Consider the following 14563-nt stretch of genomic DNA (forward strand, 5'->3'; position numbering starts at 1 on the left):
GTTCTGTGTCACCCTATGTTATAGTTATTACATGAGGAATCGCATCCGACATAATTATTCATCACTGATCCAATGCCTACGAGCTTTTCACATTTTGTGTTTCTCTTATTTACTTTTCCGTTGCTACTGTTACAATTACTACAAAACTAATATCTTTACTTTTGCCACTGTTACCATTACTATCATACTACTTTGCTACTAAATACTTTGCTGCAGATACTAAGTTATCCAGGTGTGATTGAATTGACAACTCAACTGCTAATACTTAAGAATATTATTTGGCTCCCCTTACTAGATGACCCGGTTGCGCCAATGGCGCAAGAAGCGAATTAGAAAGAATGTTAGTAGTGAGTAAGTAGGAGATGTACTCCCTCCGTTCCTAAATATAAATCTTTTTAGAGATTTCAAATGGACTACAACATATGAATTTATAGACATATTTTAGAGTGAAGATTCACTCATTTTGCTCTGTATGTAATCCCTTGGAACTTCTAAAAAGACTTACATTTGGGAACAAAGGGAGTAGATGACAATGCAATGTGAATTGTATTACAAATAGTAGACAAACTTAGATCAGTTTTCAAGTGAAAAAAATACAATGTTCAAAAGAGCGAGTAAGCTAGTGCGGATATGACGACAGATAAAATTTATCAAACTTTGCTCATTGAATGAAGCTCAAATTATAGATAAACAAAAATATATTCCAAACTTACCTAATTGGCATGAGCATTATTTAACAACTCAAATACATCATCCAATCTAAAGATTTCTCTTCTATTGCCAAGGACCTCTGAACACTGCCAAGAGGGACGATAGTTGTCGATGCAGAACTATGCTTAAGAGCACAACTGAAATCTATAACCGTCGTATTCATGTGCAGACATATCTTCATCACATCATCGTTTTCCAAGTATAGTTAATAAGAAATCCGATTCATATATGTCCTGGTCATCCCATTTATGCTGAATGTATTCAAGGCACTTCTGTAACAATTTTTTTAAATACCCACTGTTTTCTAATATCTAGTAAACTGGGTACAAAAGATGGAGGTAAGAAGCCCATGTTCTCTCAGATCGAGTATATCCCTGTCCTGAATGGTGTATCCAAGGTTCCCCATGTCATGTTTAAGTACGAATCACTTGTTTATTGTGACATGGACCATTGATATCTGAAATATATGAAAAGACTCATCAGGGCCCAGGAAAAATATGCCCTCCTAAAAGTAAAAGAATGTCCCTGCTATTTAAAAGAAGATTGGCACTAATAAGAGGCTAAGGAGAAGCAAAATAAGCAATGTAAATGTCTGAAAAATAAGAGCAGAGCATCTTCGACATTACCTAGATACATTCAGAAAATCAAAAGCACCTGAACTAACAACTAAAACAGTGCCCTGAAATAGAATCCCAGACATGAAGCTATAAGCATAAATAACAACCAAGGCAAAATCAAAAGAAATAAAAATATGTGCATCACAGAATACTATTAGGAGATCAGGTCTACTGTACAAGTATGAGGCAGCTGCCATACAATCTCTAGATGCGAAAGAGTTGCATTCATAACTATATACACATTAGCAAGATAAATCACTCTACCGATTTGTAAGCAGCAAACCAGCTCAAATGTAGTCATCATCAGTGACTCTTGCTTCGATAATAACAGCCAACCACCATGTATATCCATCCATGATACATAAAGGGGGAGAAGTAAATTACGTTGAATAAGAATTAATTAATTGCCACGCGGCTGCAGCTGCCAAACATGCCACGGTTAAATACATGGATTTTGTCAGGGATCTGGGTACATGAAAATAGACAAAGTAACACATCAATTAGAAGGAGCCAAAACAAGTAGAGGTGGTCAGTGAGAATACCCGCAGGCGCCCCAACAGGCTATAAACACCATGTCACCATGTTGTGCATAAATAGTTAGACACCATGACATGGTGCCTAACATGAGCCGAGACAGGCCGGCGAAACTGTAACATGACGTGCAACATGTAAGAAAGTAAGCATCCAGGGAAGATAGGCTGGCAGGCCAAGCAACTAAATTAGAACACATACACCCATTTCTTGCACAGAGCAGTGCTTGTAACCCCCTTTTTTTCATTAACAAAGTGAGAATGCAGGGTTATTTTTTCATTAACAAATGTGAGAATGCAGGGCGGAGAAGCATGAGGAAGCAACGATAGAAAGCTCTATTACCTCACACGGCCATTCGAACTAATCACCAGGAGACAAAAGAACATATTAGGCTCTAGGAATTAACACAACCTCTATTGCTTTGTTCATACACACTCAATTCTGAAAAAGGAAAACATAAGCTTCAGGAGCAAACAAATAGAATATGAAAACTGTATATATATACAGAGAAAACAAAAATAGGAATGCAAACTGTCATATTACTCCCAGGTGTGAAGAGCCAAAGCTATTTTCAAGCAGTATTATAAGCTAGCTCTAGATTTTACTCCATAGTAAACAGAACAGTTTTGTAAGGTAGCTCTAGATTTTATACGATTCAAAAAAGCAGCAGATGGACACATGATTGTACAACTGATGCATAGTCACCCTCTTCTTGGAATAGCCCACGGCTTATACATATAGATGAAAATTTCATCCAAATATGCCAGTGTTTTTAGGCCATTAAATGGAGAGTGATGCATTTTTTGTTTGTCAAGTCCCTATTGACCCACAGGGCAAACAATGGTGTTTTACCAGGCCAACTATTTTCAAAAATTCACTAAACAGAACCCAACACCCAAAATTAATAGAGGGACGTTCTCCTCATTAGCATACAGACTGCTAATTATATTTGCTGCCCCACCTCAACGACCACACCTCAAATCCTGCAACCTGAATGGTCGGAACAATCAACTTGAATTATTGCAAGAAAGATAAAATAGTCTTTATTATTTGTTCTTTGTTCTTTGTGAGTTGAGTGACTCCTTCCAGAGAAAATGGCCAAGCTGGCCATAATAAGTGGCACACAAACAAGTGTCGAGAGAAGTGAATCAGAAAAACAAAACAAGAAAATTGTATGTGATTGCAAATGAAGCTAAAAGTATGGTACAGATGCCTTCAGAATCTGAAACAGAGCTGGTACAGCTCAAAGTACAGGAGAGGGAGGGGGAGAGGTAGGGGGTCGGGCCTGAGAAGAGTCACCGGAGAAGGAGGGGGGCTCCATGGGGCCTCTGCGTGATGTGAAGGAGCTCCATCTCTATGGCGGCGTCCCGTCCCATGGATGTGCGCGCCCCTCCTGTCATCGTCGCCGTCCGTGCCATGGCAACCTGCAAAAAAGGGAAGACAAGATGGCGTGAGGTGATGTGGAGAGGGTGGGCGAAGGAGGGGAGAGACCAACCTGTGCCGGATACGGTCACCTCTGGCCTCGCCGTTGCCGGTTGTGGCGGATCACGGCGAAGTTTTGGGGAGGCGCCCATTCCTAGAATGTAGATGAAATAAAGGTCCACATTCAATATGATATTCTTATTCCTTTTTGGATTTAACAAACAAAGCCAGAAATTGAAATTTCACTTCAAACCACATTTTTTTACCAATGAGTTTGTCAGAAGTTTATTTGTGCCGCTTTGTCTTCATGAGCTCACCTCGGTCACTTGCCTCATCAGTGACCTACGCCATCTCACAACGCCAAAAATATCCATTCATGGCAGAGAATATATCATCCACCACTGCAACGGAAAAGGAAACATAAACGAATTAAATGAACATGTAAAGACAATAAAAGAAAATTGTGCTTAAAAAGAACCAGGTCCATACGCCTTGAGATGGTTCAACAAAGCAGTAGCATGGCAAGGATCAAAGATAGAACTTCATGTCACGCTATGGTCATGTATCACTGAAACGAAAAAAGGGACGTTGAAGATAGCTGACCTCAATGCATATTTTTTTGCTGAGGGGGGCAAGACTGCTACCAGATTTTGTTTCAGATTTCAGGTTTAACCATCCACAAAAGTAATTAGTAGTCTTAAGGTTCAGTTGCAAGCTCAAAGCTGGAGTCACCACAAGATTGAGTGTATGTATAGCAGCTTAGTAAAGACAAACTGAGTATATGCATAGCAGCTTAGTAAGGCAAAATTACAAACATACATAGGTAGATCATGCAATGGATATGCCAAAAAAGATTGGCTTATACACGAATTAATGGATATATACAGGTTGAGTACTTCAGTTGCCTACAAACACATAAAATGGACAATGAATATTTGCCTACTACAGCAAAACCACATCTCTGTTTGCCTGCATATTGTGTTGGTTGCCTACAAACCAAAAATCGAACCGCAGGGATTCTGTATAGTTGACACAAACAAAATGCCTAAACTGCTTTTCTCAAGATCCCGTGACTGAAGGTTGTGGGTACCAAATTGTAATATATGAGCATTAGTACCTCTTAGGTAGCACAGAAATTCGTTGGAACTTCAACAAGAGCGGAACGGAGGCGAATACACGGGCACATAAATTAGACAAATAAATGAAAGATAAAAATAGCTTTTCTGAATAATGTAGAGGCCCAGCCACTTGTTGTTGATCTTGCAAGATGTGTGGGGATCCCACAAGAATCAAATGCCTCAGGGATCTCCTCCCTGCATGATCCAGTGCCAACAAATTTCTGAGATAATAAACACAAGAGGGAAACAAAAAGGCGGCGGCCGTACTGTGGAGGTGCAGTGGCCGTAGATGGATCGAGGACCTGGTGGTTGGATGGATGACGAGGACGCCAACGACGGATGACCTCAAGGCCAACCAACGGCTCCGGCGTCAGCCATGGCGGCCCGGACACCAAGGACAAGGGCGTCCTCCTCCCCAACCACCACTTTTCCTCATGGGCCCTGCCCCTCCGCAAGCACCATGAAGACATGCCTGCCCTGATCTCCCACGAATCAAGAGATGAGCTCAGGTTACAATGCAAAGATGAGTAAACGATGAAGAAAAAGCTCACTTATGCCAAAACTGACCTGCAGTTCGTAGACGCGGTAGAGACGCGATGATTTCCCCGTCGGCCAGCCGCCCACACGCGCCCCCTTCATCTCTTCTCTCTGCTCCTACTGAGTCTGGATCGAGGCCGCGCTCCTCGGCTCGAGCTCCTCCCCACTGCCGGGCTCCCTTTCTCCTTCCCTTCACCGACGGGATCCCTTTCTCCTTGCCCCCATCTGGTCATCTCTGAAGATCCCACCGCCCTGTCCTTCCATGGTGTCGTTGATGGCCGAGTGGACGGGGAAGAGAAGGAAGGCGAGGTGGAGGGGAGGCAGCGGCGGCGACCACGGGCTAGCAGGCAGGGAGAGAAGCGAAGGGAGGGGGAGGGGCGGCGGAAGAGGGGAGAGGAGAATGGGTGGGGTGTGGGGCTCGAGGCAGGAAGGGGATTGGGGGCTAGGTTTTCACCTCGCTATCGGGTTCTCCCACCGTCATATGGCACAACTCACACACACGAGCGTTGTGACTGAAATGTTGGGCCCATGTGCAACGATGGCCCAGTCGTCATGCACGGAAACTTGAAGCCACAATGTAAAGTAAAACCTACGGCCAGATCTTTGACAGAGAGGTAAAAAGGAGCAGAATTTTGACAGCAAGGTGAATCGTGTGAACCGGATCCATCGCGCGATGCAAGTGCGCTAGAATGGCGGGTACTCTAGCAGCTTTTATATGTTAGATGTCGAATCAATAAATTTGGGTTGAATACTCTACCCTCGAAAGTTGTTGCGATCCCCTACACTTTTGGGTTATCAGCGGCGCCCCCCTCCATAGTTTACGCCTCCGGTCATATTCATGTAGTGCTTAGGTGAAGCCCTGTGCGGATCACGTCACCATCACCGTCACCATGCCGTCATGCTGATGAACTCTCCCTCGACACTTTGCTGGATCAAGAGTCCGAGGGACGTCATCGAGGTGAACGTGTGCAGAACTCGAAGGTGCCGTACGTTTGGTGCTTGATCGGTCAGAATGTGAAGAAGTTCGACTACATCAACCGCGTTAACAAATGCTTCCGCTTTCGGTCTATGAAGGTACGTGGACACACTCTTCCCCTCTCGTTGCTATGCTCCTAGATAGATCTTGCGTGAGCGTAGGAAATTTTTTGAAATTGCATGCTACATTTCCCAACACGTAGAAGCTCTCCCACTCTCTTAGCTATGCATCTCCATGGATAGATCTTGCGTGTGCGTAGAAATTTTTTGTTTTCCATACAATGTTCCCCAACACAAACCTCGGTGGGGGCGGAGGAGGGGATGGCAGGGACCAGATCTGCGCCACGCCTTGAAAGAAGAGTGAGGATCCAGCAGCAAGGCAACCTCACATGAGCGACTCTCTAGGACTATTGGCAATCCTCAGCCTTGACCGATCTGCCAGCGATGTAGCAACCTGCATCACCCTCTGGATCTCGGCCTGAAACATAGCTTTGTCTTCCATCTTCAATAGCCTTGTCCAGTAAGTCATTAGTGGACAAGTGGTAAAAATCGCCTCGAAAGGAGACCAGACAATATGATTATCAGAAGTAACTTTGCTGCGGGTGCACCAGATCCCCCAACAGACCTTGATTAGGTTTTTTCAACAGTAAGAGCATCTCCAACAGCCGCGCCAAAAGACGTGCGCGCGGTAAAATGGTTTTTTAGCCCGCGTGGCCCGGTTTCGCGCGCTCCAGTGGTGGTGGCAAACTAGCGCGCGCGGGAAGCGGTTGTACGCGCGTGGGAGAAAGCGGCAACTGGTGCGGTAGATTTGGCGCGTCGCTTCCCGCGCGCTTATAAAATGCGGCACTCGCCACGCGCTCCACCACACTTCCACGCGCCCTTTCCCTCGCCACCTCGCCGCTTCCAGTCTTTCTTGCCACTTTCTCACAGCGCCCCGCCACCACCGCGCCACCATGTCGCCGTGCCGCCGGGGTTCTTCGGGCTACCGCGGCGTCCGCGAGTGCCCCAACGGCTGGTACTCCGCCAAGATCCGGTCCAGTGACGTCCGGCTCGGCCTCGGCTCGCTCCGGACCACGCATGAGGCGCCCCGCGCATACGACGCGGTGGCGTGGTGCTTGGAGAGGCCCCCGTCGCAGATGAACTTCCGAGACGTCTTCACGCGTGAGCAGGCATAGCGCGTCGCCCCTCCTCCTCGTCTGATCACGGACCAGGACCGTGCGGGCCATGTTCGGCTGCAGCGCCGCCTCCTCGTCACTGAGGAGGACGAGCGAGCCATGGCGGAGTGGCGCCGGTGCCACCCGGAGGACATCGTCGCCGAGAACGCCTTCTGGGCAGAGAGAACGGCAAGGCGCCGCGCGGAGCATGCCGACAGGCGTCGGCGCAAGGCACTGGCCTTATCACAGTGCGATATCGTCGAGGCAGGCGGGAAGTCGATCTTCTCCCCCAACGATGAACATCGGGATGACATGTGGCTTGATACCTCGGACAACACCACCGAGGATGATGATGGTGATGATGATGACGGTTGGGAGTAGGCTTTTTTAGTTGCACCGCAGTTTTAATCAGTTGCACCGTAGTTTTTCTATCTAGTTGCACCGCAGTTCTATCTATCTATGCTTCAGGAACTATGTAAAATATGTTTGTATCCTTTTTTATCTATGCTATGAACTATGTATCGTTTTTTATCTATGCAAAGTTATTAAAAAAATGTTTGTGCGAGAGCGCGCGCTGCATTTTAGCGTGCCTGCTGGAGCTATGCGTGCGCGCTGCATTTTAGCGCGGCTGCTGGAGCCAGCGCTGCGCGCCGCGCCAAACCTGGCGATGGGCGCACCGTAAACCAGATTTTAGCGCGTCGCGCGTTCGGCGCCTGTTGGAGATGCTCTAAGGTAGTTACGAGTGAGGGTTCTGGTTTTTTCGTAGCAGAGAACATCCATTCCCACCATTTCCTCAATGGCTGACATTCTCTTGGTGATGGCACCTTGCAAAGTTCAGAACAAATTTAGTGGTATATAACACATTGCCTGTTATTTGAAGAAAGGAGATGAGAATATCCAAACACACCTGTTGAGATAAGTGATGAGAACCTATTGCGAGCATGACTGACAAAATTGTCGACATCGGGATTGGCATCCATTTGATTCGAATAACAAGCACATTGTTGATCCCTTCCCGGTACGAGTGGTGCTGGACCATGAACATGATGATAACCTCAATGAAGACACCCACAATAATCGAGTAGATACACAAGTTTCCTATGCAGGTAAGAACCTGAAACTTTCAGTATGAAAATTTAGCACTCACACCACTGCAACTAATGCTTGACACATCTAATACACGAGTTGTTCTATTCTTCATTTTCCTGAACAAGATATTATTGATCATGCGAGCAACCTAGGGATTTCTCTCGGTACTAACGGGAAAGAAATTGTGAAATCAGTTAATGACTTGTTGGACTTAGAAGCTGGGAGGCCTTTAGAGTTTATTCGTAACATTGCGGCTGTGAAGCCTACGAACGATGAGGAGATTAAAAACTTAGGAATTAATGCTCTTGAGAGTCTCTGTGAGGATCTTGTGCCCGATTCGAGACAAGAAGATGAGGTAGATGAATCGGGGCACGAGGGGTATGTGGCTCCTCTACAGTCGGATGACACATTCAAACTGTGTCAGGTCATATGGACAAGGAGGAGGTGCAGGATAAACCAAAACGTTCCAGTAAGAGGAAGGTTTATCCTACATCGACAGTGCATAGAAGTGCGAGAGTCAAATTCAAGAAAAAAAATTCCATGATGACAAATGAAAGGAATCTTTTGGAATAGCAGAAGTCTAGCTGACTTGGCTAAAAGAAGGTTTCTTGCGGAAGCGTCACTTGAATGCAAACTAGACTTTGTTGCCTTACTGGAAACCAGCGGGGACAACTTCACCTCACAGTTTCTCCGCACTTTATCAGGTAGTGTCGACTTTGATTGGCATTGTTTACCCCCACGAGGACGATCCGTAGGGATCTTACATGGGGTTAAATGCAAGACTTTGAGGTAATGAACATCGTTCAAGGAGATTTTACCGTTAAATTTTGGGTCCGTTCGAAACTTGATGGTTTCGATGGGCTTTGGTGGTTGTTTATGGAGCGACGCAACTTGAATTTAAACCTAATTTCCTAGCGGACGGGATGAAAGGTTACCGATCCTAGTGGTAGGGGATTTCAACATAATCAGGAGAAGGGAAGAAAGAATAATGGCAACTTCAATGGAAGATGGTCATTTATGTTTAACGCGATTATTGAGTCTTAATTTGAGGGAGATTGATCTTTCGGGTGAACAGTTCACGTGGGCAAACTTGTTACCAAATCCGACTTATGAGAAGTTGGATTGTGTCCTTACCAGTGTTGATTTGAAAACAAAGTTCCCTTTTGTTATTGTGCAGGCGCTGCAACGTGCAATCTTAAATCATACACCTTTGTTGGTCGATTCAGGCGAAGCGACCCATGTAGGTAATACCTTTTCCTTCGAACTAGGGTGATTCGAGAGGGAGAATTTTTTAGATATCATTGCAAAAGAGTGGTCCAAGGATGCTGGTGGGCACTCTAATGTTGAACAACGGCATAATAAGATTAGACACTTGCAACAATTGCTGGAGGGGTTGAGCCAGAAAAGAAAGCGGGATTTACAAGCGAGAAAAGGAGAGACTCACTCAATTGATTAATGAACTAGATTTGAAAGCTGAATCTAGCTTGCTCAACGTCACTGAGCATACGACTAAAACTGAGGCCGAACAGAAACTTCGGGTTCTTCTTAGAGAAGAGGACATGGTGTAGCGGGCCTCATTTGGCATGCTGCTGGAACCTGGCGTCTTCCCTTCGATGTACACTCGTCTTCCCTTCGATGTGAAGTGTACGTGTTTGTAACCAACTGAGTAACCAATTCGCCTCCCCTTGAAAGGTTACTTTTGAAGGCCGAAATATTCTTTTAACATTTGTCTTTGTATAAATTTGTTATACTACAGTATTTCTCAAAACTAGGATGAAAGTGAAAGTGGCTCGAGCACACTGGCTTTTATCTTCTTGAATTTATCCATCTCGACTCATTTGCTCGAACCTGGCATGCAGATGAGTTGTAAGCGACGACACTAGCTTCAACAAAACTAAAATTTGCTTCAAATCCATAGAAATATGCTTCCAGAATAATTGCAAAGTTCCCTCGCAAACTTCCTTTAATCACCCTGCGTACATATGGTTCCAATATTCATTCCATGTGTCCATATCATGCATGCTTTATCATGCATGCTTCCTTTCATTCCATACTGGTTACCGTCATGAAAAATTAGATGAGGCACCTATGTGCTAACGTCATGGCAAATTACGTGTCGATGAAAATTAGATGCGGAGCATGTGTGCTAACTAGATGGAAACTTATGTGTCGGTGAAAGACTGAAGCATAAATATTGACAACATTTAAAAAAACAAAAGGCAGCTCCATTGCAGACCTTCCATGGAACTAAAATATGAAACATTACACCATTACGGACCCAAAGCACCAAACTTCCGAGCAGCTACAACCAAGTCCAAAGCAAATGGCAGGTCCATACATTCTACTATTGCAGCAACAACATCCCAAATTATGGTGCACAGCGATTTAATCTGTCTCCAAGATACTAGAAACTGAATGAGAAAAAAAGACAATTCAAATAAGATGCGGTACTACAAGCTGCAGAAAGCAACAAAAGCATGCAATGAGATTAATGGCCAAAGGATATGAACTAACCTAAAGAATAGTTATGCCATGCAACATCAACCGGCTAGTTCAACTTCTGAAAATAGTGCAACAATATCAAGGAGTTCTGAAGGAAAACAACTCATCAATGGAATTTCTTTTTTGGCAATTTGGCATGTACATGATAAAAACAAATTGAGCATCACCTCCCAAAAGGGAACAATGGTAGGATGACAGAAGTTATTAAATAAAACATGTCAGAAGCATATATTTTCATTTCTAACAATGCCATCCTCCTTCACTATAATTCAAATCATTAAAAAAAATGGTTTGAGAACATTGGTAGTTGATTGATCATAAATGACACTAGTGCTTAAATGTCTAGCAAAATTTGAAATCGATTGCCCTAACACTTGATCCAGACTCTAGTTGATCAACTAAAGAATCATTAGGACAGACCCAGTGCATAGAAGCTCCCACACAAGGTGGGGTCTGGGGAGGGATTATAGGAACCTAGTCTTGCCCCTGCAAAGTGCAATGCAGAGAGGCTGGTTCGAACCCAGGACCTCTTGGCACAAGTGGGAGGACTTCACCACTGCGCCAGGCCTGCCCTCCAACTAAAGAATCATTACCATGCAGAAACATGCAACCGTGCAGATTGTAAGAATACTATAATGCTTGAACCTAATGAAACACCGAGGACACTGATGAGTAATGAGATCAAGCATTACCTAAATCAAATTAAATTTATCTACGTACCTGATGGGTTACTCAAACCAGCAGACGACGCCTAGCTGGCACAATGTATTTCGCTTTTCCCTGGCCACACTCTCCCTTGGTCAAACCAGCATCCTCTCTCTTTGCCAAACCAGCACGCACTCTTGCACCATCCAATTTTGCCGGAGCAGGGCACTGAAGGAGAATAATTTCAACCACACAAAATACCAACCACACAAGATACCAACCACACAAGATATAAAATTACCTTGTATATATATCTTAACCTAGCCTCCTCCTTCGCCAGCCTAGCCTCCTCATCCTCATCCTCAATGTATGCAGGTACATCACACCGTAGATCAAAACCGCAACAGGGTGAGCGCGGGGCAGTGTGGCCACCTTTGTATTTATCAGTATCAACAGGGTGCTTCAAATCAATATTTCCATAACTCAAGCAACCATAGCATTGGCCTTAGGCAAAAAAAAAATGTGTGTAAAAAGTCAATACATATGGCTGGGCATGAACTACCTTAGATGTTAAAAGCTCAAAGATAACAAATAAGATGAAGGGCAGATAAATGTGACCCCCAAACTGTATAACAGAACTTAATCTAAAGTGGAACTAATACCATGATTTATCATTTAATTACCAAATAACCAACTAGGCAAAAAAAAAAACATGTTTAGACTCTCAGTACATATGGTTGCCCATCTAGCTTACATATTTAAGCTTGGGACCATGACATAAGGAGCAACCAAACAGGTCAACCAGAAAAAATGTGACCCCAAACTGTATGAACAGAAGTTATCTAAGGTGGAACAAAAACCAACGAGTAGTCATTTCCTTACCAAATAATCAACCAGGAAAAATAACAAACATGTGTAGGAACTAGAAAGTCGCTACTTATGGCTGGGCACGAACTATATTAGACATTAAGCAGTGGATGAGATGAAGGTAAAAATGAAACAAGGGGCAACCAAACACGTCAATCAGATAAATGTGAGGCCAAACTGTATGAACATAACTTAATACAAGGTGGAAAATATACCACTGTCAGTAGGTTTAACCATACATAAACAACTGAGTACATATACATTTTCTCCTTTAATTTGTCTGACTTCAGCAAAAAATAGATTGTTGACGCCACTGTGCAAACCATCTTCTCCTTTGGTTTTTGTAGCCAGATTGATATGATAGAACCTAACCACTTTCTCCCCCTCAACAAATTCTCGGAAGATAACAACATCATCAAGTTCATGTGCAAAATCCTGAAAAGGAGGCATGGATTGTGTCAGCAATTAGAACATGAATATAAGAACAAATAAGACAATCCTGGTAACAGGACCAGGAGTGAGAGCGGGCAAGAGGGAGAGAGAGTAAACCCCCAGAAGATGGTGATCTTCATTGTATTTGTCCAGTAACGCTTGAACCAATAAGCTTATATTCCTATGGTCCGCATCGCCTTCAGAAGAATTCTGCCTTGTGCCATCAGGCCAGTAAAGGTCGTGTAATATACCAATCTCAGCATCCGAAAGCCCATCTGTGCACCTAGTTCAGGTTAGAGTATTCTATGTGTTAGTACATTGTAATTTCCATTATGATGAAAAACCAAAACAAAGTTGAGAAAACTCACATCATTGGAGAGAGCAGCTCATCAAGATGGCTAGTGATAGCATTCTCAGCCTCCTGCAAGCTCTGGAATGGTCCGCCCAGACTAGGATACGTGTGGAAAGAACCCTCGACATCTATTCTGATGAAAAACTGTATATGCCAACCAGAAGGATTGCGAGCGAAAATAGGCGGAGACAATTGCCTTGACACTGGCAAGATGTCATGAGTTAGCGCCTCTGGCTGTGTGGAGTAAGATGAAGTGTTGGTGTTCTTTGGCTCTAGCAGTGGCGTTTCCAACTGCTCAGGCACATCATAAGAAGGGTACTCGCACCTAAAGCGAAATATGGTTAGAAAGTTAGTAGACAATTTTTTTTTAATCTTTGGCACATCATAATGGGGGTCAGGAATAGACATTTTAACAGATGCTACATGCTCAATGGAACAAGGTCGATGATTTGAAGAATAACTTAATTTATCACGGGAGATGCATGCATAACACATGAAGTTTAATCAATCACAGAACCCCAAGAGAAAGAAGAAAAGAGAGAATTGTTTTTTCTTCAGTATCTATCTATATACCAGAACCCTCCATCCCATCAGACTTAAATTTGTTTTCTTGATAATTAGATGTGTGAAGAGAGAAAGACAGCTAGTACTGTACATCCAGTATTCCTAGCATGCATAAATCTGGGAAGCTGGAGCAACCAGCATAGGGCCATGTTGCTTGAGATACAGTCGAGAGAGGGAGAGGGCGATAAAGTTCATACTGTGGAGGTTGCGGCCGATCGTAGGGCCTCGTCTGGATGTCGGAGCAGGCGACTTCCATGCGTACATCTGCTACGCGTTGAGATATCTTGTCGACGTCCGTGAAGAGTTCCCCATCCCCGTCAGCGTAGTCGGAGTGGGCGAATTCCTTAGATGCATCTGCTACGCGTCGACGTATCGCATCCAGCTCGGTGAGTGTAAAGGGGCGAGGCTTGCCTGGAGCATAGGGGATGGGTTCGGTTTGTGGAGGCTGCAGCTGACGGTGGAGGGGAGGGGAAGGGGTTGCAGGGGGGTGGGCTGCATCTGATGGTGGAGTGGAGTGGAGTGGAGGGGAGGGGGTTGGAGGTGGTTGGCTCGTGGAGGCCGCATCTGATGGTGGACGGGGCTGTGGACGCCGCTGCGGGTAGTGGAGGCGACGGGCGGCGTCCTCAGCCGCCGCCTGACGGCGCCGGATGTCGGCGAAGATTTCTTGGACAGGCCGTGGCGGCCGGCCCTCCGATCCGCCGGTGACGAGAGTCCCATCGTCGTCAGTGTAGACATCGATGTATCGGCCATCGGGAAGACAAATCGTGGAATGGCCAGGACGACGAAATATGGAATTTTCGCCGGCGAGGAGTCGTCTGAGCGGCATGGAGAATTGCCGGCGACTTGGGGAGGCAAAGGGGAAGAAGATGGGCGAGGGGAAAAGGATGGAGCTTTCCTGGGGAGACGAGGGGAAAATATCTCGACCAGTTCCAGTTGTCCCGAATGGGCTGATCCTCAAAAAAAAAAAAAACAAATGGGCCGTCACTCATTGATCGTTGCTAGTGGAACAAGGTCGCGCCACATCAATTCGATCCCCTATCACTAAAA

At 44.9% G+C, this 14563-nt stretch overlaps 1 protein-coding gene and 2 long non-coding RNA genes across 10 annotated transcripts; all 3 read right to left on the reverse strand.

Annotated features, from left to right (window-relative positions):
* Positions 1–849: 849 nt before the first annotated feature.
* On the reverse strand, positions 850–3634 carry LOC119293863. The gene is made up of 7 exons (XR_005143239.1): positions 3548–3634; positions 3355–3435; positions 3159–3283; positions 2202–2300; positions 1871–1975; positions 1593–1749; positions 850–1168 (listed from the first exon to the last, which is right to left on the reverse strand). It is a non-coding gene; the product is annotated as an uncharacterized LOC119293863 (long non-coding RNA).
* Positions 3635–3695: 61 nt separating this feature from the next.
* On the reverse strand, positions 3696–5061 carry LOC119293864. Its single transcript, XR_005143240.1, has 3 exons — positions 4967–5061; positions 4702–4876; positions 3696–4594 (listed from the first exon to the last, which is right to left on the reverse strand). It is a non-coding gene; the product is annotated as an uncharacterized LOC119293864 (long non-coding RNA).
* A 4436-nt stretch (positions 5062–9497) lies between these two features.
* Positions 9498–14418, reverse strand: LOC119291400. 8 transcript variants are annotated; one of them, XR_005142404.1, is made up of 8 exons: positions 13714–14418; positions 12969–13277; positions 12718–12883; positions 12384–12603; positions 11603–11805; positions 11377–11529; positions 10669–10714; positions 9498–10002 (listed from the first exon to the last, which is right to left on the reverse strand). XR_005142404.1 is itself a non-coding variant. In XM_037570155.1 (7 exons), the coding sequence occupies exons 1-6, from the start codon at positions 14340–14342 to the stop codon at positions 11389–11391; spliced, it is 1668 nt and encodes a 555-aa protein (XP_037426052.1). In that variant the 5' UTR covers positions 14343–14418; the 3' UTR covers positions 9498–10002; positions 11377–11388. The 8 variants fall into 8 exon arrangements, 4 of the variants coding, with proteins under 4 accessions (XP_037426052.1, XP_037426051.1, XP_037426050.1 ...); XR_005142403.1 differs by having other exon boundaries at positions 10669–10744; XR_005142402.1 differs by lacking the exon at positions 9498–10002 and adding an exon at positions 10321–10565.
* Positions 14419–14563: the final 145 nt, after the last annotated feature.

The sequence above is a fragment of the Triticum dicoccoides genome, chromosome 4B (assembly GCF_002162155.2).
Source record: "Triticum dicoccoides isolate Atlit2015 ecotype Zavitan chromosome 4B, WEW_v2.0, whole genome shotgun sequence".
In the NCBI taxonomy this organism is placed as follows: Eukaryota; Viridiplantae; Streptophyta; class Magnoliopsida; order Poales; family Poaceae; genus Triticum; species Triticum dicoccoides.